General features: G+C 45.0%; 1 protein-coding gene across 1 annotated transcript; it reads right to left on the minus strand.

The window, feature by feature from the left end:
- Positions 1-754: 754 nt before the first annotated feature.
- LOC119974163 lies at positions 755-27,291 on the minus strand. Its single transcript, XM_038812871.1, has 9 exons — positions 27,195-27,291; positions 25,532-25,648; positions 23,842-23,979; positions 16,964-17,107; positions 14,074-14,214; positions 13,881-13,985; positions 10,436-10,573; positions 1,752-1,886; positions 755-1,658 (listed from the first exon to the last, which is right to left on the minus strand). Exons 1-9 carry the CDS (start codon positions 27,241-27,243, stop codon positions 940-942), a joined length of 1,686 nt encoding a protein of 561 aa, XP_038668799.1. The 5' UTR covers positions 27,244-27,291; the 3' UTR covers positions 755-939.

Genomic DNA, 27,291 nt, shown 5'->3' on the forward strand with positions numbered 1-27,291 from the left:
CACAACAACCATCCCTTAAAGCGGCCGCGCTACACATGTCAAAATGATTCCTTTGCGAACAGCACTTAAACGCTTAAGCACAGACACCAAATTAATAGTTATCCTAATAAATTACAAACTAACAACTTGTCACATTGAATGGAGGATTGGGAAGAAAAGGGCTATTCCTGACACACATGTCCTCACTGGTGGTAGAAGTCTGTGTAGAGAAATCTCATTGAGGCATTCCAATCAAAACGAACATTGAGGCCCAGAAATGAGATGTAGTTTGGAATTGGGGAGTCACCCTGTGTGTGATATGTTACTGATCCCCACTGGCGAATCTTTCCCTTCGAGCACAGGAGGAAGCCATTCGGCCCAATATGCCGGTGCTGGATCTTTGGAAATGTCCAATTAGTCCCACTCACCCATAGCTCTGTGAGTTCCTCGTGTTTAAATATTTATCAAATTCCCCGTTTGAAAGTTGAGTGAATCTGCCTCCACCGAACTTTCACAACAATTTGCCGTGTGAAGAAAGATTCACCTGATTGGTGAAGGGCAGCACGGTAGCATTGTGGATAGCACAAATGCTTCACAGCTCCAGGGTCCCAGGTTCGATTCCAGCTTGGGTCACTGTCTGTGCGGAGTCTGCACACCCTCCCTGTGTGTGCGTGGGTTTCCTCCGGATCCTCCGGTTTCCTCCCACAGTCCAAAGATGTGCAGGTTAGGTGGATTGGCCATGATAAATTGCCCTTAGTGTCCAAAATTGCCCTTAGTGATGGGTGGGGTTACTGGGAATAGGGTGGAGGTGTTGACCTCGGGTAGGGTGCTCTTTGCAAGAGCCGGTGCAGACATGATGGGCCGAATGGCCTCCTTCTGCACTGTAAATTCTATGAAATGAAAATGACAGAACCATCTGAAATTTTACCACAGCTCAGATCATTGTTCTCGGGGTTCTGATTAAAACAGGCAGGCGACCAGAGTAATTAATGGCAGGAGAGGGAGGCAGCGAACAGCTGGGCTGTGGTTATTCAGGGTCACAGTGTCCGCGGGCTTCACAGCTGCCGTCTGCGGTGCTGGGCTGTGGTTATTCAGGGTCACAGTGTCCGCGGGCTTCACAGCTGGTGTCTGCGGTGCTGGGCTGTGGCTATTCAGGGTCACAGTGTCCGCGGGCTTCACAGCTGGTGTCTGCGGTGCTGGGCTGTGGCTATTCAGGGTCACAGTGTCCGCGGGCTTCACAGCTGGTGTCTGCGGTGCTGGGCTGTGGCTATTCAGGGTCACAGTGTCCGCGGGCTTCACAGCTGGTGTCTGCGGCATTGGGCTGTTGTCGGATGAGTTCACAGGCGATGTCGGTTCCATCGAGTTGTGGTTAGAAACTGTCAAATTGTAGGTGGTATTCGCGGACGACGTCTCCACTGACAAGCTGTTATTTGCTAGCACAACATTAATCATGTTCACAGGCAATGTCGAGCTGTAGTTATTCGCGGTCACAGAGTTCGCCGGGGTTGTAGTCTGTGCTGTGCTGAGTCCTGAGGAGACACTGCCACGGTTACACCCACTCCCGTTGCAACAGTAGAAGTCTTGCTCGGGTCGGAGGTGGTGAAACTTGAGCAGGTCTGGGTTTTTGCAGATACTCTCGGAGGCACAGCCTTTGAGGGTGACATTCTGCAGGTAAGTGGCTGCAAAAGGTAATGGTATGAGTTTAGTGTTACGTTGGCACCGCGCCACTCTTAGTTTTTGAGATAGCTGATGCTGTAACATTTTTGACTTACCTGTTGCTGACGAGTGAAGGCACCATGACTGCTTCCCGACACATTTCACCATTTCCTTCCAATCTTCACACATTTTATTTGAAAGAGGTGCACACCCATAACACTGGAGGCCGTTCAAGGTTGTGTTTGCTTTCCCTGTCCAACAACCAAGAAACTACATGTCAAATTCTTCCAAACTGATCACTTCAGACGTGCTGTAGTCGGAGGTCAACCTTATTATTATTATTAATCTTTATTGTCACAAGTAGGCTTACATTAACACTGCAATGAAGTTACTGTGAAAAGCCCCTAGTCACCACACTCCGGCGCCTGCTTGGGTACACAGAGGGAGAATTCAGAATTTTCAGCTGGGACGGGAATTGAACCCGCAGTACTGGCCTTGGACAACTGTGAGGATGGTATCAGATTTGTCATAATATACATCCAGGTATATGATGGTGCACAGACAGGCAGTGATTGACACACAGGATGACCAGTGAACACACAAAACACAGCAGCCAATCACCAGATAGGACACGGCCACTATAAAGCCAGAGGGCACTAGTTTTCCTGCTCTCTCGGGATCCAGTCTCTGAGACAGTCAGAGCTGGTGAGCAGCAACTAGAACAAACACCATGTGGTAGTAAGATAGTCTGGTCAGGTTAGCCTCAGGTCTCTAGTCAAGTCAGCATAGTGTCAACCCACAGTTAAAGCATGTATTATAGTTAAGAGTTCAATAAAATCAAGTTGCATTTCTTCAAGTGTTGGAAGCCTGTCTCTCTCACTGCTGCAGTAAACGCAGTCCTCGCAGACCCAGTTTACCCAGCACATCAACATTAACTGTGGCTTATAGCATTTCCTCAACCCAAACCTCCTGAAATTCAGTTCCATTGACTTGATCTGGGCCGATTATAACAGACTCTGACCCAGCCATCTTCAGACTTGTCTAATAGGTCAGGGATTTTTTATCCCTATCTTGCAGATAGCTTTGATGGGGTCCGGAGTTTAAATAGAACCAAAGCAAGTTTACACTATGGAATGAGGCCACTCAGCCCATTATGTCTTTAATCTTGAGAATTTGAAGCAGAGTAGGGATTTGGTGCAGAGCAGGAGGAGGTGCTCTTTGCTTTTTCTCCTTGCTTTGTAACTTTTAAATCTTCAGAGAGGGATCTTGCCCTGCAGCAGCTGAGGCTACAAGGGTGAGAGCTAACTGGTAAGTAGTAGGCAAGGTCGGTAAGTCTTTACAACTTCATAAATTACAGTTTGAAAATGGGTTTTGTGGTTTATACTTTGTAAGCGCTCTAATTTATAGCGATGAGGACAGGTAAAGAAGGACCATAAAAATTGGATTTAATCTACTATCAAGCATCTTTGAAAGCTTTAATTTAAAGGGATAAGTCATGGCAGGAGAACTCAAAGCCTTGGTTTGCTCCTCTTGCTGCATGTGGGAGGCCAGGAATGTTTCCAGTGCTCGGGACCAGCATGTGTGCAGGAAGTGTCTTCAGCTGCAGTTCCTGGAAGCCCGCATTTCAGAACTGGGGTGGCGACTGGAGACACTGTGAAGCTTCTGCACCACGGAGAGTATCAGGGATAGAACGTAAGGAGAAGTAGTCACACCACAGGCTCAGACTCCATAGGCAGGAAGGGAATGGGTGACCACCAGACAGAACAAGAGAGCTAGTTATGCAGTGCAGGAATCTCCTGTGGCCTTGCAAAACAGATACACCACTTTAGATATTGCTGAGAGCAATGACCTCTCCGGGAAAAGCAGCAACAGCCAAATTTGTTGCACCACGGTTGGTTCTGCTGCAGAGGGGAGGAGTAAAAAATGTGGGAATAGTTATAGGGGATTCAATTGTAAGGGGAATAGATAAGGGTCTTTGTGGCCACAGACGAGACTCCAGGATAATAATCTTTATCAGTGTCACAAGTAGGCTTACATTAACATGGCAATGAAGTTATTGTGAAAATCCCTTGGTTGCCACACCCTGGCACCTGTTTGGGTACTGAGGGAGAATTCAGAATGTCCAATTCACCTAACAAGCACATCTTTGCAGACTTATGAGAGGGAACCGGAGCACCGGGAGGAAACTCACGCAGACATGAGGAGAACGCGTAGACTCCGCACAGACAGTGACCCAAGCTGGGAATTGAAACCTGGTGCTGTGAAGTAACAGTGTTAACCACTGTGCTATCGTACAGTATGTTGCCTCTCTGGTGCTAGGGTCAAGCATGCCTTGGACCATTTACAGGACATTCTGGAGGGTAAGGGTGACCAGCTAGTGGCTGTGGTATACATCGATAACAACAACATAGGTTTAAAAAAAAGGGATGAGGTCCTGAATGCAGAATATAGGATGTTAGGAAGAAAGTTGAGAAGTCAGACCTCAAAGGTAGTGATCTCAGGATTACTACCAGTGCCATGTGCAAGTCAAGAGTAGAAATAGTAGGATGAATCGGATGAATATGTGACTGAATAGATGGTATGAGGGAGGGGTTTTCAGATTCCTGGGGCATTCAAACCGGTTCTGTGGAGGTGGGACAAACTGGACGGGTTACATCTGGACAGGACTAGGACTGATGTCCTGGGGGGTGGGGGGGGGGGGTACTTGCCAGAGCAGTTGGGGATGGTTAAAGTAATATTGCAGGGCGAAGGGAACCTATGTAAAAATTCAGAGCAGGGGGAATCAAGAACAGGTAAAAAGGCAGAAAGGAGAAAAAGAAAAGTGCTGGGTAGTGAAATAAAGGGCCTGTATCAGATAATTACAATGTACAAAATAGTAACAAAAGGACAGGATACATTAAAAGGACGAGCTTTAACATTTTGTACTTGAACACACGGAGCATTCAAAATAAAATGGTTGAATTAATTGCACATATAGATGTAAAGGGATATGATATAGTTAGGATTATGGAGACATGGCTCCAAGGTGACCAAGGACGGGAACTAAACATTGAGGACTATTCAGTTTTTAGGAAGGACAGACAGAAAGGAAAAGGTGGTGGAGTTGCATTGTTGATTAAATAAGATATTGATACAATATTGAAGAAAGATATCAGTACAGATTATGTGGAATCTGTCTGGGTGGAGTTAAGAAACATTCGTAGGAGTAGTGGTACCAAACTGCAGTGGTAATGCTGGGAATAGTATTAGACAGGAAATCAGAGACGCATGTGATAAAGGATCATCTGTGATTATGGGTGACTTTAATCTGCATATAGATTGGGTGAGTCAAATTAGTCACAGTACAATAGAGGAGGGATTTCTGGAGTGTGTACAGGATGGTATTCTGGACCTGTATGTTGAGGATTCAATAAGGGAAAAGGCCATCTTGGACTGGGTGTTGTGCAATGAGAAAGGATTAATTGGCAAACTAGTTGTGAGAGAACACTTGGGGGTTAGTGACCATAATATGGTAAAATTCTTTATCAAGGTGAATAGTGAGGTAGTTGATTCTGAGACCAAGGTCCTGATCCTCAATAAATGTTACTATGATGGTATGAGGCATGGGTTAGCAATGACAGACTGGGAAACATTACTGAAAGGAAGGACAGTGAACAGGCAATGGCAGGCATTCAAGGAATGAATAGGTGAACTCCAAAAGTTGTTTATTCCTATTTGCTGCAAGAGCAGAAAGGGAATTGTGGCCAAACCTGGCTTATAAGGGAAATTAGAGATAGTATTAGATTCAAAGAAGAGGCATACACATCAGCAAGAAAAATCAATAGACCTGAGGAGTGAGAACAGTTTCAAATTCAGCAAAGGCAGACCAAGGAATTGATTAAGATGGGGAAAACTAATGTTGGCCCTTTACAGTCAGAAAAGGCAGAATTCATAACAGGGATCAAAGAAATAGGTGAGGAACTAAATTTGTATTTTGCTTCTGTCTTCACAAAATAATGATGTGGAGATGCCGGCGTTGGACTGGGGTGGGCACAGTAAAAAGCCTTACAATAACAAGTTAAAGTCCAACAGGTTTGTTTGGAATCACTGGCTTTCAGAGCGTTGCTCCTTCATCAGGTGAGTGAAGAGGTAGGTTACACAAAACATATATAGACAAAGCCAATGATGCAGGATGATACTTTGAATGCGAGTCTTTAAGTCTTTACAAGTCCAGACGGTGCGACTAGAGAGAGGGATAATCACAGGTTAAAGAGGTGTGAATTGTCTCAAGCCAGGAGAGTTGGTAGGATTTTGCAAGCCCAGGCCAGATGGTGGAGGGTGAATGTAGTGAGACATGAATCCAAGGTCCCAGTTGAGGCTGTACTCATGTGTGCGAAACGTGGCGATCAGTTTCTGCTCGGCGATCCTGCATTGTTGTGCGTCCTGAAGGCCGCCTTGGAGAATGCTTATCCGAAGATCAGAGGCTGAATGCCCTTGACTGCTGAAGTGTTTACCGACTGGAAGGGAACATTTGTGTCTGGTGATTGTCGCACGATGTCCGTTCATCCGTTATCGCAGCGTCTGCATGGTCTCGACAATGTACCACGTCTCGGGACATTCTTTCCTGCCGCATATGAGGTAGACAATGTTGGCCGAGTTGCATGAGTATGTACCGTGTACCTGGTGGGTGGTGTTCTCACGTGTAATAGTGGTATCCATGTCGATGATCTGGTACATCTTGCAGAGGTTGCCATGGCAGGGTTGTATGGTGTCGTGGTCGCTGATCTCCTGAAGGCTGGGTATTTTGCAAATAATGGTCTGTTTGAGTTGTAACTTACTCCAGTTGAACCATCTGGACCTAATTACCTCCAAAGGTTCACATTCAAAGTATCATCTTGCATCATTGGCTTTGTCTATATATGTTTTGTGTAACCTACCTCTTCACTCACCTGATGAAGGAGCAACGCTCTGAAAGCTCGTGTCTCCAAACAAACCTGTTGGGCTTTAACCTGGTATTGTAAGACTTCCTACTGTTCACAAAGGAAGACTTTTTGCACAAAGGGGCTTTCCACAGTAACTTCATTGCAGTGTTGATGAAAGCCTACTTCTGACAATAAAAATTATTAATTATTAAAAATTATTATTAAGACATGAATAATGTACCGAAAGTTCTGTGAAACACAAATCTTAGTGAGGAGCTGAAGGAAATTAGTGTTAGAAATGAAATGGTTTTGGTGAAATTAATGGGATTGAAGGCAGACAGATCTCCAGGCTTGATAATCTGCACCCCAGAGTACTTATGGAAGTGATCCCAGAAATAGTCGATCCATTGGTGGTCATTTTCCAAAATTCTTTGTACTCTGGAATGGTTCCTACAGAATGTAGGGTAGCGAATGTAACCCCGCTATTCAAAAAGGGAGGTAGAGGGAAAACAGGGAACTATAGACCTGTGAGCCTAACATCAGTAGCAGGGAAGTTGCTGGAGCACATTACCTAGGATTTCAGCACAGCATTTGAAAAGCAGTGGTATAATCAGACAAAGTCGGCATGGATTTCTGAAAGGAAACTCATGCTTGACAAATCTACTTTAATCTTTTTGAAGATGTAACTAGTAAAGTTGACCAGGGAGAACTAGTGGATGTGATTTATTTAGGCTTCAGAAGTCTTTTGCCAAGGTCTCACATCGCAAGTTAATGTGTAAAGGTATGGATTACGGGTAGTGTCTTGAGATGGACAGAAAGCTGGTTAGCAGACAGGAAGCAAAAAGTTGGAAAAAATGGGTCTTTTTCTGATTGGCAGGCAGTGATGAGTGAGATACCGCAGGCGCCCTAACTTTTCACATTATATATTAACGATTTGCAGGAGGGAACTAAATGTATTATCTCCAGTTTTGCAGATGACACTAAGTTGGGTGGGAGGGTAAGCTGTGAGGAGGATGCAGAGATGCTTCAATGGGATATGAACAGGCTGAGTGAGTGCGAACATGCATGGCAAATGCAGTATAATGTGGATAAATGTGAGGTTATCTGCTTCAGTAACAAAAATAGGAACACAGATTACTATTTGAATGGGTGTAAATTGAGAGAAGTGGATACTCAGTGAGACCTTGGTGTCGTCATGCATCAATCGCTGAAAGTAAGCGCACAGGTATAGCAGGCAGTAAAGAAGGCAAATGGTATGTTGGGCTTTATAGTGAGAGGATTTGAGTATAGGAATAGTGATGTTTTACTGCAATTCTACTGCAAGGTGAGGCCACACCTGGAGTATGGTGTGCAGTTTTGTTGTTCTTATCTGAGGAAGGATGTTCTTGCTATGGAGGGAGTGCAGTGAAGGTTTACCAGGCTGATTCCTGGGCTGGCGGGGCTGTCATATGAGGAGAGACTAAATTGGTTTGGATTATATTCATTGGAGTTTAGAAGAGTGAGAGGCGATCTCATAGAAACATGAAATGAAAATCGCTTATTGTCACAAGTAGGCTTCAATGAAGTTACTGTGAAAAGCCTCTAGTCGCCACATTCCGGCGCCTGTCCGGGGAGGCTGGTATGGGAATAGAACTGTGCTGCTGGCCTGCTTGGTCTGCTTTAAAAGCCAGCAATTTAGCCGGGTGAGCTAAACCAGCCTCTCAAATTCTAACAGGATTAGACAGGTTGATTCAGAAAGAATGTTCACGATGGTGGGGTAGTCCAGAACTAGGGGTCATAATTTAAGGATAAAGGGCTTTTAGGACTGAGCTGATGAGAAATTTATTCACCAGAGAGTGGTGAATCTGTGGAATTTGCTACCACTGAAAATAGTTGAGGACAACCGTCCCTATCTCTGTAAATTCCTCCAGTCCCCACAATCCTCCCTATCTCTGCAACATTCTGCAGCCGCTACAACCCTCCCATTCTTTGTAACCTACTCCAATCCCTACAACCATCCCTATCTCTGTAACCTCCTCCAGCCCCTATAATCCTCCCTTTCTTTGTACCCTCTTGAACCCGTAACAAACCTTCCCTTTTAACTGAAGCATGTCAATACAAAATGGTGCTGAACATTTTAAACTCTAATTGGATCTGACCTAGTGCTAAAGTTGTACAATCTCTGTATTAATAATCATCTATTCTGCCTTGTCGAGGGAAAGTGCATTCAGAAAGAGTCAATGTTCCCTCGCACTTAAGTTGGAAATGAGGTTTTAACTGTTTAATAAATTGCACTTATTGTTTAATAGACAACAACAAATATAAAGGGGTAAAGGTGGCACTGCGGTGTTGTTGGGAAGTGATTGCTGAACACAATAAACTTGGAATAGAAGAAGTAAATACTTGCTTTCAAGTTCTTATTATAATGTTACCATCGGAATTTGACAGGGTGGAATGCATTTTTCTCTGTCCATGAGCTGGAGTGTTAACAATTGAAGATACACCGAGTGTGAGGTAAAATTGCCTCATTCCCTACTTAAAATCATAGAATTCCAGGGCAGCATGGTGGCGCAAATGGTTAACACGACTGCCTCACGGCACCGAGGTCCCACGTTCGATCCTGGCTCTGGGTGGAGTTTGCACATTCTCCCCGTGTTTGTGTTGGTTTCCCCCCCACAACCCAAAAGATGTGCAGGATAGGTGGATTGGCCACGCTAAATTGCCTCTTAATTGGAAAGTCTAAATCATAAAATTCCTATAGTGCAGAAAGAGACCATTCAACTAATCGAGTCTGCACTGACCCTTTGAATGAGCAACCCCCCCCCCCCGCCGTCCAGCCATCCACACCACCCTATCCCCGTAACCCAGAACACAACCTGCACATTCCTGGACATTAAGGGGCAGTTTTAACATGGCTAATCCACCTAACCTGCACATCTTTGGACTGTGGGAAGAAACTGGAACACCCAGACAAAACCCACGCAGACATGGGAGAATGTACAAACTCCACACAGACTGTGGTCGGAATTAAACCTGGGTCACTGGCACTGTGAGGCAGCAGTGATGACAACTGTGCTACTCCAACAATATGGGAAATAGTTTCCTGTGAAGACATGATCAAGGTTAGAAGTATAAGGAAACCACATTCTACTTGGATAACAGGAATCTAAATGGGGCCAAGGAATAAAGGGATCTGGGGCTGTACATCACAAAAATAGTGACAGAGGTCATGAGAAAAAATGAAAATCAGTGAACAAGGCAACGTGATTAATTTCTAGAAAGATAGAAGTGAAAGCAGAGACGTTATGTTAAACTTGTACGCCCTCTTTTGGCGTATTGTGTACAGTTCCGGTCTTCATATCATAAAAGAGATATAGTGACATTGGAGAAGATGAAAAAAGAGATTTACTAGAATGAAATCAGAACTGAGGTTATAACCATGAGGAAAGATTGAACAGGTTGATGCTCTTTTCTATGGAAAAGAGAAGGCTGACGGGTCACTTGATTGATGTTTTTAAAATGATTGCAGGGTTTGGTAGGGTGTATGCAGAGAAGAGATTTCCTGTTGAGACTAGAACTAGGGGACATCAGTATGAGACAGTCACTAATGAATCCAACAGGGAACTCAGGAAAAACTTCTTCACCCAGAGAACGGTGAGAATGTGGAGCCTGTACCACAGCGAGTGATTGAAGTGAATAGCATGGACAGATTTAAGGGAGAAGTTGAGTGAACACATGAAGGAGAAAGGAATAGAAGGATATGGGGATGGGGTGAAATGAAGAGGGGGTCATGGGAGCAGGCTCGTGTGGAGCATATCAACTGTCACGGAGCAGATGGGCAGAATGGACTGTTAATGTGCTGTAGATATTCTGTAATATTTTGATAGTTCTATAATCCTTTGCATGCATTTGTACCATACCTGCGATGGTTCGATTGTTGCAGAGGTGAGATTGGCAGCATTCCTCCGCTCTTTCCACTTTGAATGTACCAGTATTAAGGGAGTAATTTTCAGTACAGTTCCCGCACCCTTTAACAAAATGCTCTTGGGATGTTCCATCTGTGAAAATTGAACCATGAATTTTATTCAGTTACAGACTGTGAGGACCGTGTAGCCTGGTTCTGCCCCAATCCTCCTGCAGGCAGTTAGTTTATACAACACTCCACCGTTAGCAGCCTTGAATAATCTTCCCAATTTTGGTGTTCTTCACGACCAACACAGAACTTTTTAAAAAATAAATTTAGAGTACCCAATTAATTTTTCCCAATTAAGGGGCAATTTAGCGTGGCCGATCCACCTACACTGCCCATCTTTGGGTTGCAGGGCAAAACCCACGCCAACATGGAGAGAATGTGCAAACGCCACACGGACAGTGTACTAGAGCCAGGATCGAACCTGGGACCTCAGCGCTGTGAGCCAGCCGTGCTAACCACTGTGCCACCATGCTGCCGACTAACATAGAACTGACAGAAACAGACCAAGTGACCAAGTTGGCCCATCATGATGTTGCTCCTCCGCACGAACCTCCTCCCACCTTACTTCACCTAACCCCAGTGTGGGCACGAGGATCGTTTTATTTATCATGTTATCTAAGCCATTATACAGCATTGAAAGATCTGTGTAATCAGTAATTAGAACAATTCTCTGCCTGAATAGCTTCCAATTACATTGCAGTTATTGTTTTTTCCACTGGTGTTGCTGTCGTTCTCCTGTACACTGGACCACGATCAAAATCAGCCAATCAAAGAGCAGGAAGAAGGCCATTCAGCCCCTCACACATATTCCAGTTCATCATACAACACTTTTATGAGGTAATTTTGGCTGATGAAATTCAACGTGGGCAAGTGCGAGGTCTTGCACTTTGGAAAAAAGAATAGAGGCATGGACTATTTTCTAAACGGTGACAAAATTCATAATGCTAAAGTGCAAAGGGACTTGGGAGTCCTAGTCCAGGATTCTCTAAAGGTAAACTTGCAGGTTGAGTCCGTAATTAAGAAAGCAAATGTAATGTTGTCATTTACCTCAAGAGGCTTGGAATATAAAAGCAGGGATGTACTTCTGAGGCTTTATAAAGCACTAGTTAGGCCCCATTTAGAATACTGTGAGCAATTTTGGGCCCCATACCTCAGGAAGGACATACTGGCACTGGAGCGGGTCCAGCGGAGATTCACACGGATGATCCCAGGAATGGTAGGCCTAACATACGATGAACGTCTGAGGATCGTGGGATTATATTCATTGGAGTTTAGGAGGTTGAGGGGAGATCTAATAGAAACATACAAGATAATGAATGGCTTGGATAGGATGGACGTAGGGAAGTTGTTTCCATTAGCAGGGGAGACTAGGACGCGGGGGCACAGCCTTAGAATAAAAGGGAGTCACTTTAGAACAGAGATGAGGAGAAATTTCTTCAGCCAGAGAGTGGTAGGTCTGTGGAATTCATTGCCACAGAGGGTGGTGGAGGCCGGGACATTGAGTGTCTTTAAGACAGAAATTGATAAATTCTTGATTTCTCGAGGAATTAAGGGCTATGGGGAGAGAGCGGGTAAATGGAGTTGAAATCAACCATGATTGAATGGTGGAGTGGACTCGATGGGCCGAATGGCCTTACTTCCACTCCTATGTCTTATGGTCTTATGGTCTTAATTTTAAATTCAGATCATTTTTTAAAAATCTAACCACGGTCTGTCCTTCTCCTTATCTCAGTAACCTCCTTCAGGTCCTATAGCCCTCCCTATATCGGCAAGCTCCTCCAGCACCTACAACCCTCACTATATCAGTAACCTCCTCCAGCCCCTACAACCCTCCCTGTATCTGCAAACTCCTCCAGCCCCTACAACCTCCCCTATCTCTGTAACCTCCTCCAGCCCCTACAGCCCTCCCTTTTTCAGCAAGCTCCTCCAGCCCCGACAACCCTTCCTATCTCTGCAAATTCCTCCAGCCCCTACAACCCTCACTATATCAGTAACCTCCTCCAGCCCCTACAACCCTCCCTGTATCTGCAAGCTCCTCCAGCCCCTACAACCTTCCCTACTCTAACCTCCTCCAGCCCCTACATCCTTCCCTATCTCTGTGACCTCCTCCAGCCCCAACAGCGCTTCCTATCTCTGTAACCTCATCCAGCTCCTACAACCTTCCCTATCTCTGAAAACTCCTCCAGCCCCTATAGCCCTCCCTATCTCTGAAACCTCCTTCAGCCCCTACAACCCTCCTTATCTCTGTAACCTCTCCCAGCCCCTACAACACTCCCTAGCTCTGTAACCTCTTCCAGCCCCTACAACTCTCCCTATCTCTGTGACATCCTCTGGCCTGGACAGCCCTCCCTATATCTGTAACCTCCTCCAGCCCCAACAATGCTTCCTATCTCTGTAACATCTTCCAGCCCCTACAACCTTCCCTATCTCTGAAAACTCCTCCAGCCCCTACAACCCTCCTTATCTCTGCAACTTCCTCTAGCCCCGACAACCCTCACTATATCAGTAACCTGCTCTAGCCCCTACAACTCTCCCTATATCATCAACAGCCTACAGCACCTACAACCCTCTCTATCTCTGTAACCCCCGACCCATCTACAACCCTTGCTACCTTTGCAACCTCCTCCAACCCCTACAACCATCACTATCTCTGTAACCTCCTCCAACTGCTACAACCCTCCTTATCACTGTAACATCTTCCACCCCTACTACCAGTCCTATCTCCGTAACCTCCTCCAGCTCCCATAACCCTCCCTATCTCTGTAACCCCCTCCAGTCCCTACGACACGCATTATCGCTGTAACTTCCTCCGGTTCCTACAACACTCCTTATCGCTATAACCTCCTCCAGCCTCTACAACCCTCCCTTATCTCTGTAACCTCCTACAGCCCATCTGGGATCTCTACGCTCCTCCAATTATGGTCTCTTGCACATTCCCCGGTTTCCATCGCCCCACCATTGGCCTCCCTGCCTTCAACTGCCTGGGCGAGAAAATCTGGAATTCCCTCCCTAAACCTCTTGGCCGCTCGCCCTCCTCCTTTTAGATGATTCTTAAAATCCACCTCTTCACATAAGGTTTTAGTCACCTGTCCAAATACCCCCATAAGTTACTCAGGACAGGATTTCACCAGCCCTCCCTGCCAACGGGATCGTCCACTTGTACTAATATCTCCATTTGTGACTTGGTGTCAAATATTGTAAACAATGTGCCTGTGACAAACCCTTAACTACCTTAAAGGCACTTTATAAATACAAGATGTCATTGGTACATTATTAGAGGCTTTGTAGATATCGATGTATTGTCATAGGTATCGCTGAACCTAAAGTATAAACAGTTCAAGTTTTTGAAGAGCTTTGACATTCCTACGCACGGTTTGCATTGGATTACTTACTATTAACTTCTTTGATGGAGACGGTTCTGCAGCTTGAAGAGATGCATTGCATTATCCTGGATTGGTAGTCTCCAGGTTTCCCTATGCAGGTGTGACATAGCTGCCCTGAAGTGGAATAAAAACAATGTTAGTCTCAGTGACTTCACTCAGTAGACCTCAGTGCCATGTATATCCTGTGCCCCGTGATTAGTACCTGTGAAGGCCATGTCTTTGTTGCACAGACTCTCCTTGCAACTGTGGATATCTGGACTGGTTTGTACTCCGAAAGATGATGATTTGTGATATTCACAGATGCTCTCAGACACACAACCTTTGAAGACAATGTGCTCTCCAGCTGTTGGTAACAGAAAGATACTGGTCATCTGATGTGTAAATAACCTGTTATAAATCCAGCTCCCCTGGGGAATTCTGAAAACTGAAGCTCAAATCTAAATGTTTACTTATTTACAAAACAAAATCAGCTCCAAAGACTGGGATTGGAATCCAGGTGAGGTTTACATTTTCACAGCAAGATTCCCACTCCCTGCTCCTCCCAAACGTACCCTGAATCTACAGCACAGACACAGGCCATTCGGCCCATCAATGCAATGTCAGTGTTTATGCTGCACACAGTTCTCTCCCCATCTTACTTCAACGGAACCTATCAGCACAGCTTCCTGTTCCTTTCTCTTCTGTCCTTATCGACTCATGACCTAAAATGAACTTGGACAATTTTCACCTCCAGCCCAACTGGATGCAAGCTTACAGGGCAGCCCTGCTCCTAATTTAGCAAAAATCTCATTCCCTTTTCCCCAATATTGCCAACTAACCTGAATGGGGAAGAATGGGGGAGGATGTGGAATAGATCTCAGTGTGTGTGTGACATCATCCTCTACCTAACATCACTACAGCAGTTCCTGTCCTAGGCCCAACCATCTTCAGCTGCTTCGTCATAAAGTCAAAAGTACCGATGTTCGCTGATGAACTTCTCAGGTACTGAAGCAGCCCATGTCCAAATGCAGCAAGACATGGCAACAACATTCATGAAACTCAGCAGCATCCAGGGGACACTTGATAGGTACCCATCCAACATCAGCACCGAAGGACAGTGGCAGCCGTGTGTACCATCTACAAGATGCACTGCAGCAACTCACCAAGGTTCCTTCAGAAGCACCTTCCATACTCACAACCTCGGCAGCTTGGAAGGACAAGGGTAGTAGGTGTATGGGAACACCACCAACTGCAAACTCGTCTCTAAGCCACACACCATCCTGACTTGGAACTATATCGCTGTTCCTTCACTGTGAGGAAAATTTGCACGACCATCACTGACTAATGATCCTGCTTGATCTCATCAGAGCTGATGCAAGACAACAAAAAACTATATTTTCTACTTTTCATTGTGACTATAAATCTACTTGTTATTTGTTTGAATATCCTGTTTTCGACATGGTATTTGATTTCTGCATTTACATTTTATCCTGAGATATCTTTTTTATTCCAAACACTCCTCAGAGGGAAGACACTATTTTAAGATGGAGTCTATGGTTAGCACAGCTGATAAATCTCTTATAATGAGGTGAAATTCTTCTGTTGAGAATTCAGGCTGAGAATAAGTTGGACTTTACCTTGCAAGGAGTGTAAAGATATCAGAACCTTAACATTCCAATACCACATCAGGCGTCGTCGTTTAAGAAGGCAGCTCACCATCATCTTCTCAAAGGGCAATTAGGGATGGATAAGAAATGCTAGTCCAGCCAGCAACACCACATCCCATGGACGAATGAGAAAAAACTGTAGGCTACTCCGACCCTTGCACAACCCTCCGAATGTTTGGATATGCAATAGCCTCCACAACACTTCTTTCTAAGTAACTAACTTCAACCATGACGATCTTTTCTAAATGCATCGGCTTCTCCAGCCCCTACAATACTCCCTATTTCTGCAACACTCTCCAACTCCTATAACCCTCCCTATCACTGTAATCTCTTTCAGTCCCTACAACCCTCCCTATCTCTGTAATCACTTCCAGCCCTTGAACCCTCCCTATCTCTGTAACTTCCCCCAGCCCCTACAACCCTCCCTATCTCTGTAATCTCTTACAGCCCCTACAACCCTCCCTATCTCTGTAACTTCCTCCAGCCCCTACAACCCTCACTACCTCTGTAATCTCTTCCAGCCCTTCAACCCTCCCTATCTCTGTAACTTCCCCCAGCTCCTACAACCCTCCCTATCTCTGTAACCCTTTCCAGCCCCTACAACCCTCCCTATTTCTGCAATCTTCTCCAGCTCCAATGACCCTCTGATCTCTGTAACCTCCTCCAACAACTATGATCCTCCCAGATCTCTGTTAGCTTCTCCATATCTGGCCTATTGTGCATCTACGATTCTAGCTTCCATCTCCTTGGGCCCTAGACATTGGAACACCCTTCTTAAAAGTCTCCACCTCATACTCTCTCCTATTTGAAGACTCGCCTTTAATGTTACCTTTTGGAACAATTCAATTATATCGAAGTGAAGGGGTCAAAATTTATTTCATGAGTTTTTATGTAGCAATCCGAGAATGGTTTATCAATTTATAATTCACTCCATCCTTACAAATAGACCTGAAATAACATTTCATAACTGACTTGCATATCACATCTCGGGCGCGATTTAATGCCCAAAGAACAAAATTCTGTTTTGGGCGCATATAGCAGGTGTTTGTCGGTGCCTGCAAGCGCCAAGAACAATCACATTATAAAGTAAACTCCTTTTCGGCCTCGACGAAGGCACAGATGTTATTTCCTGAACCTTGGGAGAATCGAGCTCTGACATACTTAAATGAACCTAATGGCTTATTTAAATATGTAAATCTGGATCTCGCCCAGTGATGGCAAGATCCATATTGCAACATCTTGCGGGATCTCCTGGTGTTCCGAGCACCGCAAATCTCACAGGAAGCCTCTTCTGCGAATTAATTGCCTCGTTGCGTCAATGAGTCGGGCATAATGAGGCCATTCGATCGTGCCCCTCAATTTGATTCACATTCATCAAATGCGGAATTGCTCATTAACTGGGAGACATTGCAACCCTTACCATGATATATAAGCACGTAAACTTACAGCTGGATAGTGGAATGTAATTGTGGCTGCAACGATTCTGAATCCCCACACATTTCACAATGCTCGTACTATTGGCACAGGCAGCAGAAGAATCACTATGGCATCCATCGCACTCCAGACCATTCAATGTCATATTCTCTTTAACTGAAAGAGAACAATAAAATGTTAACCTACGGGAACCCATTGATTTCAATCATGTCTGAAGGCGGTGCCCAAGAGCTGAGACCTCTTAAAGCTGAATAGCTAGGATAACACTAGAATGGTTCTACATAAATTAGTTTATTAAGGATTAAGATTAATCATAGAAAGTATACCCAGTAAGCATTATTAACCATTATACCTGTATTTTAGACATAGCACTGATAATCAAGTAGGCTCTGGCTACAAGCAGTGGCCACAATACATGATGGAATTTAAGATAGCTAACTTGCCCATGTTTTTGATAGGATTGTGTGGTCAGGAGATTACATAGTCGACTTCGTAAACAATTTTTATCAGTGGCCCCAATATCCTGTTTCAAACAATCCATGAAGTAAAGAGGAAGCCAGCTCTGGTATCCTGCCCCTGGATGAACAATGAGGTGGATAGGAATGACTGCGATACATAGTAGGCAATGTCCGAAAACCACTTTAGAATGGACACAAGATCCTGATAAACAACAGGTGACAGGATGGGGTTAAATCATGAGCTGATCACAAGTCATCATTTTGTTTAAAGTAATTTTACTATACAATATAGATGTGATAGTTCCAAGAATTGGATCAAGTCCAACAGGTGTGGGCCATTGATTTTTGGAAAATGCTTCAATTAGTGTGTTTTTATCAGTGATCAGTAGATCGATCTTGGCATTTATCCAAATCCATCTCTCGTGTACATGAAAGCAAGCTTGGGATAATAAAGCCGTTTTAACCAGGTTGTGTGTCTGTCCCGTTTATTAAGCTAAACCATAACAATGAGGGAGGAACCCCGCTTGAAAGCTGGCTCAATACACATGCATTGAAAACTCTCCTACAATGTCTCTACAGGGAAGGAAATATGCCATCTTTAAAGGGTCTGGCCTACATGTGAGTCCAGACCCACAGCAATATGGTTGACTCTATACTGCCCTCTGAAATGGCCTAACCAGCCATTCAGTTCAAAGATAAGCAGGGATTGGCAGCAAAACCTGGCCCAGCCAGTGATGCCCACGTCCAATGAGTGAATAAGGAAAACAAACTAATTAGGAGCAGGAGTAGGCCAGTCAGCTCCTCGAGCTTTATCCGCCATTCTATGTGATTATGGCTGATCGAATTATAACTTCACCCTTTTGTTTACCAAGAGTCTATCTAGCTCTGCAGTAAAAACATTAAAAGGACTCCTACCACTGCCTTTTGAGGAAGAGAGTTCTAAAGACCCATGACCCTCTGAAAAAAAAACTTTCCCCTCATTTCTGTCTTCAGTGTACAACCCTTATTTTTAAAGATCAACTTCTAGTGCTAGTTTCTCCCACAAGAGGAAACACCTTGCCTAAGCCAAGACAAATCAGGGTTTTATATGTGGTTAGATGGCTTAAATGCCTTGAGTTGATTGTTCCAAAAGTACTGCCTTGGTGATGAAGGTGCCCCAGTTTATTAATGTAATTAATAAGCAATCAACTCCAGGTTTTGCACTGGAGTGCTGAGCTTGTGGCATTTGAGTGCTACAGTGAGAGTTTGGTGACTGAGGGAGTATAAGGATTCATTTTTATTTAAAGTCTAGTATTTCTTTTATTTAGTTAACTACCTTAAAAGTTGCTGTTTGGTCTATAAGAAGGTGAATTTTGAATCAGCTTTAAACAAGGTTCTACTTGTACTTACTTGCAGCTGGAGCTTGTTAACTAGTTAATTGGATTAGGCCAGTTTTGAGAGGCGAGAGTCACAGCATAAATAGGAGCTAGTTACAGTGCAGACTTTGTTTGCACTGGAGTGCTGAGCTTGTGGCATTTGAATGCTACAGTGAGAGTTTGGTGAGGGAGGGAGTTAGTTAGTTAGTTAGGTGAGGAGGGAGTAAGGTGCTCCTTACATTTCATTTCCTATATTTATCAACGAGCGTGAAGGGAGCCAGGAGTTTAGAGTACAGCTGACTGGAAGCAGAGTCGGAGGGCGGAGGTCCAGTTGGTCCACGGGGCAGCTAATTCTGTAAAGTAAGAGGGGATGGAGGCTAGGGCAGTTGCATGCTCCTCCTGTAGGATGTGGGTGGTGAGGGAAACCACTGGTGTCCCCGCTGACTATACCTGCGGGAAGTGCACCCAACTCCAGCTCCTCAGAGACCGTGTTAAGGTACTGGAGCTGGAGCTGGATGAACTTCGGATCATCCGGGAGGCAGAGGGGGTTATAGAGAAGAGTTACAGGGAGGTAGCCACACCAAAGGTACTGGACAAGAGAAGCTGGGTTACAGTCAGGGGAAAGAAAACTAACAGGCAGACAGTGCAGGGATCCCTCGTGGCCGTTCCCCTTCAAAACAAGTATACCATTTTGGATGTTGTTGGGGGGGATGACCTACCGGGGGAAGGCCCCAGCAGCCAGGTCTCAGGCACTGAGTCTGGCTCTGGGGCTCAGAAGGGAAGGGGGGAGCATAGAAAAGCAATAGTAATAGGAGATTCAATGGTTAGGGGAATAGATAGGAGATTCTGTGGTCGCGAGCGAGACTCCCGAAAGGTATGTTGCCTCCAGGGTGCCAGGGCCAGGGATGTCTCGGATCGTGTCTTCAGGATCCTGAAGGGGGAGGGTGAGCAGCCAGAAGTCATGGTGCACATTGGTACTAACGACATAGGTAGGAAAAAGGGTGTGGAGGTAATAAACAAGTTTAGGGAGTTAGGCTGGAAGTTAAAGGCCAGGACAGACAGAGTTGTCATCTCTGGTTTGTTGCTGGTGCCACGTGATAGCGAAGCTAGGAATAGGGAGAGAGTACAGTTGAACACGTGGCTGCAGGAATGGTGTAGGAGGGAGGGCTTCAGGTATTTAGATAATTGGAGCGCATTCTGGGGAAGGTGGGACCTGTACAAGCAGGACGGGTTGCATCTGAACCAGAGGGGCACCAATATCCTGGGGGGGGGGAGGTTTTCTAGTACTCTTCGGGAGGGTTTAAACTAATTTGGCAGGGGAATGGGAACCGGATCTGTAGTCCAGCAACTAAGGAAGCCGATATTCAGGACGCCAAAGCACGTAGTGATGCAGTGGGGAAGGTAACACTGACAAAGGAGAGTACTTGTAGGCAAGGAGATGGGTTGAAGCGTGTATACTTTAATGCAAGAAGCATCAGGAATAAGGTGGGTGAACTTAAGGCATGGATCGGTACTTGGGACTACGATGTGGTGGCCATCACGGAAACTTGGATAGAAGAGGGGCAGAAATGGTTGTTGGAGGTCCCTGGTTATAGATGTTTCAACAAGATTAGGGAGGATGGTAAAAGAGGTGGGGGGGTGGCATTGTTAATTAGAGATAGTATAACAGCTGCAGAAAGGCAGTTCGAGGGGGATCTGCCTACTGAGGTAATATGGGTTGAAGTCAGAAATAGGAAAGGAGCAGTCACCTTGTTTGGAGTTTTCTATAGGCCCCCCAATAGCAGCAGAGATGTGGAGGAACAGATTGGGAAACAGATTTTGGAAAGGTGCAGAAGTCACAGGGTAGTAGTCATGGGTGACTTCAACTTCCCAAATATTGAGTGGAAACTCTTTAGATCAAATAGTTTGGATGGGGTAGTGTTTGTGCAGTGTGTCAGGGAAGCTTTTCTAACACAGTGTGTAGATTGTCCGACTAGAGGGGAGGCCATATTGGTTTTAGTACTTGGTAATGAACCAGGGCAGGTGATAGATTTGTTAGTGGGGGAGCATTTTGGAGGTAGTGACCACAATTCTGTGACTTTCACTTTAGTTATGGAGAGGGATAGGTGCGTGCAACAGGGCAAGGTTTATAATTGGGGGAAGGGTAAATACAATGCTGTCAGACAAGAATTGAAGTGCAGAAGTTGGGAACATAGGCTGTCAGGGAAGGACACAAGTGAAATGTGGAACTTGTTCAAGGGACAGGTACTGCGTGTCTTTGATATGTATGTCTCTGTCAGGCAGGGAAGAGATGGTCGAGTGAGGGAACCATGGTTGACAAGAGAGGTTGAATGTCTTGTTAAGAGGAAGAAGGAGACTTATGTAAGGCTGAAGAAACAAGGTTCAGACAGGGCGCTGGAGGGATACAAGATAGCCAGGAGGGAACTGAAGAAAGGGATTAGGAGAGCTAAGAGAGGGCATGAAAAATCTTTGGCAGGTAGGATCAAGGAAAACCCCAAGGCCTTTTACACATATGTGAGAAATATGAGAATGACTAAAGCAGGGGTGGGCAAACTTTTCCGTGCAAGGGCCACATTCAAAAATTCACAATTCACAAAGGGCCGCATAGTATATTAAGTAAAATAATTACTTCACCCAGTTATGATTCTGGGCGCCTCATATAGAACATAGAACAGTACAGCACAGAACAGGCCCTTCGGCCCTCGACGTTGTGCCGAGCAATGATCACCCTACTCAAGTCAATGTATCCACCCTATACCAGTAAGTAACCCAACAGCCCGCCTCCAGTAACCTTAAAAATTTTTTTTAAAAAAAATAAAAAAAAAATTTAAAAAAAAATTTTTTTTTTTTTTTTTTTAAATGACTTGGCGGGCCGCAGAAATACCTTTGACGGGCCGCATGCGGCCCGCGGGCCGTAGTTTGCCCACCCCTGGACTAAAGCGAGGGTAGGTCCGATCAAGGACAGGAGCGGGAGATTGTGTATTGAGTCTGAAGAGATAGGAGAGGTCTTGAACAAGTATTTTTCTTCAGTATTTACAAACGAGAGGGGCCATGTTGTTGGAGAGGACAGTGTGAAACAGACTGATAAGCTCGAGGAGATACTTGTCAGGAAGGAAGATGTGTTGCGCGTTTTGAAAAACTTGAGGATAGACAAGTGCCCCGGGCCTGACGGGATATATCCAAGGATTCTACGGGAAGCAAGAAATGAAATTGCAGAGCCGTTGGCAATGATCTTTTCATCCTCGCTGTCAGCAGGGGTGGTACCAGAGGATTGGAGAGTGGCGAATGTTGTGCCCCTGTTCAAAAAAGGGAATAGGGATAACCCTGGGAATTACAGGCCAGTTAGTCTTACTTCGGTGGTAGGCAAAGTAATGGAAAGGGTACTGAGGGATAGGATTTCTGAGCATCTGGAGAGGCACTGCTTGATTAGGGATAGTCAGCACGGATTTGTGAGGGGTAGGTCTTGCCTTACAAGTCTTATTGACTTCTTTGAGGAGGTGACCAAGCATGTGGATGAAGATAAAGCAGTGGATGTAGTGTACATGGATTTTAGTAAGGCATTTGATAAGGTTCCCCATTGTAGGCTTGTGCAGAAAGTAAGGAGGCATGGGATAGTGGGAAATTTGGCCAGTTGGATAACAAACTGGCTAACCGATAGAAGACAGAGAGTGGTGGTGGATGGCAAATATTCAGCCTGGAGCCCAGTTATTAGTGGTGTACCGCAGGGATCAGTTCTGGGTCCTCTGCTGTTTGTGATTTTCATTAACGACTTGGATGAGGGAGTTGAAAGGTGGGTCTGTAAATTTGCAGATGATACGAAGATTGGTGGAGTTGTGGATAGTGAGGAGGGCTGTTGTCGGCTTCAAAGAGACATAGATAGAATGCAGAGCTGGGCTGAGAAGTGGCAGATGGAGTTTAACCCTGACAAGTGTGAGGTTGTCCATTTTGTAAGGACAAATATGAATGCGGAATACAGGGTTAACGGTAGGGTTCTTGGCAATGTGGAGGAGCAGAGAGATCTTGGGGTCTATGTTCATAGATCTTTGAAAGTTGCCACTCAAGTGGATAGAGCTGTGAAGAAGGCCTATGGTGTGCTAGCGTTCATTAGCAGAGGGATTAAATTTAAGAGCCGTGAGGTGATGATGCAGCTGTACAAAACCTTGGTCAGGCCACATTTGGAGTACTGTGTGCAGTTCTGGTCGCCTCATTTTAGGAAGGATGTGGAAGCTTTGGAAAAGGTGCAAAGGAGATTTACCAGGATGTTGCCTGGAATGGAGAGTAGGTCATACGAGGAAAGGTTGAGGGTGCTAGGCCTTTTCTCATTAGAACGGAGAAGGATGAGGGGCAACTTGATAAAGGTTTATAAGATGATTAGGGGAATAGATAGAGTAGACAGCCAGAGACTTTTTCCCCGGGTGGAACACACCATTACAAGGGGACATAAATTTAAGATAAATGGTGGAAGATATAGAGGGGATGTCAGAGGTAGGTTCTTTATCCAGAGAGTAGTGGGGGCATTGAATGCACTGCCTGTGGAAGTAGTTGAGTCGGAAACGTTAGGGACCTTCAAGCGGCTATTGGATAGGTACATGGATTAGGATAGAATAATGGAGTGTAGGTTAACTTTGTAAGGACAGCACGGTAGAATTGTGGATAGCACAATTGCTTCACAGCTCCAGGGTCCCAAGTTCGATTTCGACTTGGGTCACTGTCTGTGCGGAGTCTGCACATCCTCCCTGTGACTACGTGGGTTTCCTCCGGGTACTCCGGTTTCTTCCCACAGTCCAAAGATGTGCAGGTTGGGTGGATTGGCCATGAAAAATTGTCCAAAATTCTATGATTAACCTAGGACAAAAGTTCGGTGCAACATCGTGGGACGAAGGGCCTGTTCTATGCTGTATTTCTCTATCTCTATCTCAATACATTGTCAGTTACCAGGAATATCACAGCATAGAATGAGGCCATTAATGCCATTGTTCTTGTGCCAGCCCTGGCATCAGGCCCTTGTCATTTGTTCCCTTTTGAGTTTGTGATTCGTCCAAAAGTGCTGACTGGTATAATGCGTTTATGACTGTACCTTCATGACTGGGATCATTACATAAGTCAGAATTGCAACAACTGGATCCCATGAACTGCGCAAGAATGCCGGTGTTCAGTGAAGTGGGCACAAAGCAATTTCCACAGTCTTTGATAATCTGTCTTGCAGTACTGACACCTGAAAACACACAGCATTTGTTCATGTTCAACTCAGTATCCAAACCACTCCACCTATTATTAAACCGTCCATGTCTGTCTGTCTGTCCAACTGTATCTCTCTAACTGCCCGCCTCTATCTATCTAATTTTCTGTCTATTTATCTCTCTTTCTGTCTATTTATCTCTCTTTCTGTGTCTGTCCCATCTGTCTGTCTCTGTGCCTATCTATATCCCTATCTGTGCACCTACCTACCTACTTACAAATCTATCTATCTTTCCACCCATCTATCTACTCATCCATTTAAATATCTATTTGTTGCCATTCTTTGTTTTGAGGCAGCACTGTCATTTCTGATGCTATTAGCAGGAGATGGTGGCATAGTGGTATTGTCGTTGGACTAGTAATCCAGAGACCCAGGATAATGATCGGGGGACCCTGCTGTTGCTGATGGCCCACAGTGCCTCATGGATGCCCAGTCTTCAGTTGCTCGATCTGTTTGAAGTCTATCCCATGGTGGCATGGTGGCGCAGTGGTTTGCACTGTTGCTTCACAGCGCCAACGTCCTAGGTTCGATTCCAGGCTTGGGTGATTATCTGTACGTCTGCGCGGAGTCTGCATGTTCTCTCGGTATCTGCGTGGGTTTCCTCCGGGTGCTCCGGTTTCCTCCCACAAGTCCCGAAAGACGTGCTGTTAGGTAATTTGGACATTCTGAATTCTCTGTGTACCTGAACAGGTGCCAGAATGTGGCGTCTAGGGGCTTTTCACAGTAACTTCATTGCAGTGTTCATCTAAGCCTATTCGTGACAATAAAAGATTATTATATTATTAGAAAAACACAATCTGCATCCTCATGGCCTGGCATATAGCCCACTCTACCATTACCAGCAAGCCAGGGGATCAACCCTGGTTCAATGAAGAGTGCAGGACAGCACGTACCTACACTTCAAGGACTGCAGCAGTTCAAGAAGGCAACTCACTACCTGTACCACCTTCTGAAAGGCAACTAGAGATGGGCAAAAAATGCTGGCCGAGCCAGCGACGCCCACATCCCGTAAATGAATTTTTAAAATGCATGTTCTGCTACTTTGTTTTTCATAACTTATTCTGTTATTAACACCTGCTTTCATTTTTAATACCAACAGTACTATTTCCTTTGTCGTGTGCTACATGGAATCTTTGTTATTTAATCTCTCCTGACCTTTACGCAATCTCTGACCTTGTATTTTGCTCCACCTGCACTTCCCCCATTTTACAAACCTATCATATTTCTATCTCTCCCTTGTTCTGGTGAAAGAGTCAGATTGGACTTGAAACATTCACCATGTTTCTCTCTCCACAGATACTGACCGGTCTGCTAATTTTTTCCAGTATTTTCTAATTTTATTACTCTGTATATCTATCTGTCATTTCTCATCTAACTCTCGTGCCTGTCTCTCTGTCCCCCAGTCTGTTTGCCCACCAACCTTCTACCTATCTTTCATTTTGCCTATCTATCCGTCCATCTCTGTATCTATCCACCATTGTATGTTTGTAATCTTACAGGAATTAGAGTTATTTGGAGACATTCTCACCGATTCTTGATGTGATTAACGTGGTTGTGCATTGGAGGTTCAGAGCTGGATCACAGACTTTCTGCTGTGTACAGTTTCCTGTTGAACTCTCACATTTGAAACATTTTAGAGTCAAGGCTAAAACAAAGCAAAGCAAAGAATCATCAGCTTATGTTACAGTCACATTGAAAGGAGCTCACGCAAAGATTGCGGAGTTCTTGTGGCGCAGTGGGTGGTGTCCCCACCTCTGCACGAGAAGCTCCAGGTTTAACTCCTACTTGAGAACTTGATGGCCATAGATGCTGGGCCCGTAATATGGACAAACGGGTTGATTATCAGCCTGTAAATCCCTCCCAGATGCCTGATGGTAGGTGGCAAAGAGCAGAAGAATTTCCTGGTCAACCATACTGCAGAAGGCAACAGCTAATCACTGCAGTATGTTTCCAAGCGCAATGGACCAATCCAATGCAAGTCCATGGTCGCTGACAGAGGAGAGGGGGTGGGATGGGCAGGTCACAGAACAGGGCGCTTTGAGAGTGTCCAGGATGTCCCAGATTGTTTGAGAGCAAAGGTCACAGGTGCAGTCACTGTTGTAGTACAGGAAAACACAGCATCTAATCTATGCACAGCAAGATCCCACAAAGAGCAATGAGATGAATGACCAGAGAACTTAGCATCCTCTTGAGAATGGTTTAATGTCCCATTGGAAAAATAGCGCCTCTGAGAGAGCAGCACTTCCTTAGTACAGTCGCAGGATGTATCAGCCTGGATTTTATGTCGTCAGTTCTCTGAGAGAAGGACTTTGAAGCCTTCATGTGGCATGTGGCTCAGAGATCAGAGTTTTACCCACTGAGTAAGCATCAGTATCATGAATAGTGGGGGGCGGGGGAACAAGGTTATCATTGACCAGAAACTGAACTGGATTAGCCATATAAATATTATGGCTACAAGAGCAGGCCAGCGACTAGGAATCCTGTGGCAAGTAGTTCACCTCCTGATTCCCCAAAGTCTATCTACAAGGCACAAGTCAGGAGTGGAATAGAATACTCTCCACTTGCCTGGGTGAGTGCAGCTCCAACAAAACTCAACAAGCTCAACACCATCCAGGACAAAACAGCTACTTGATCTGCACTCCATCCACCACCTTCACCATTCACTTCCTCCACCACCAACGCACACTGACAGCAGTGTGTAAATCTCTAAGTTTCACTGCAGCAACTCACCAAAGCTCCTTCAATAGCACTTTTCAAATCCACAACCTTGGCCACCTGGAAGGTTCAGAGCAGCAGATGCATGGAAACACCACCTGCAAGTTCCCTCCAAACCACCTGACTTGGAACTTCATCGTCGCTGGTTCAGAAACCTGGAATTCCCTTCCTGACAGGACTCTGGGAACACTTAAACCACAGGGACTACATCAATTGAATAAAAATGCTCACTGTCACCTTCTCAAGGGCAATTAGGTTTGGGTAAGAAATGCTAGGCTTACCAGCAAAAGCCATTTTCAAATAATTAATTACAAAAACACCAACATATCATTGGTGTAACAAGCATTGCATTTGCACGCCCCATTTGGGAATGGAATATTATTTACATATGTATAATGGTGCCACTAGTTAATATTTCCATTCATTCAACCGACCTGAAAGATATTAGTAAGTGATCCAATTATAAAAAGTCTCACCTTTAGTCACAAGAGCACAAATGATAAAAATGCCAGAGAACAACTCCATCTTGCTTTGATCGTTGATCACATGCAGACCAGTAGCATAAACGTCTTC

The sequence above is a fragment of the Scyliorhinus canicula genome, chromosome 12 (assembly GCF_902713615.1).
Source record: "Scyliorhinus canicula chromosome 12, sScyCan1.1, whole genome shotgun sequence".
NCBI lineage: Eukaryota > Metazoa > Chordata > Chondrichthyes > Carcharhiniformes > Scyliorhinidae > Scyliorhinus > Scyliorhinus canicula.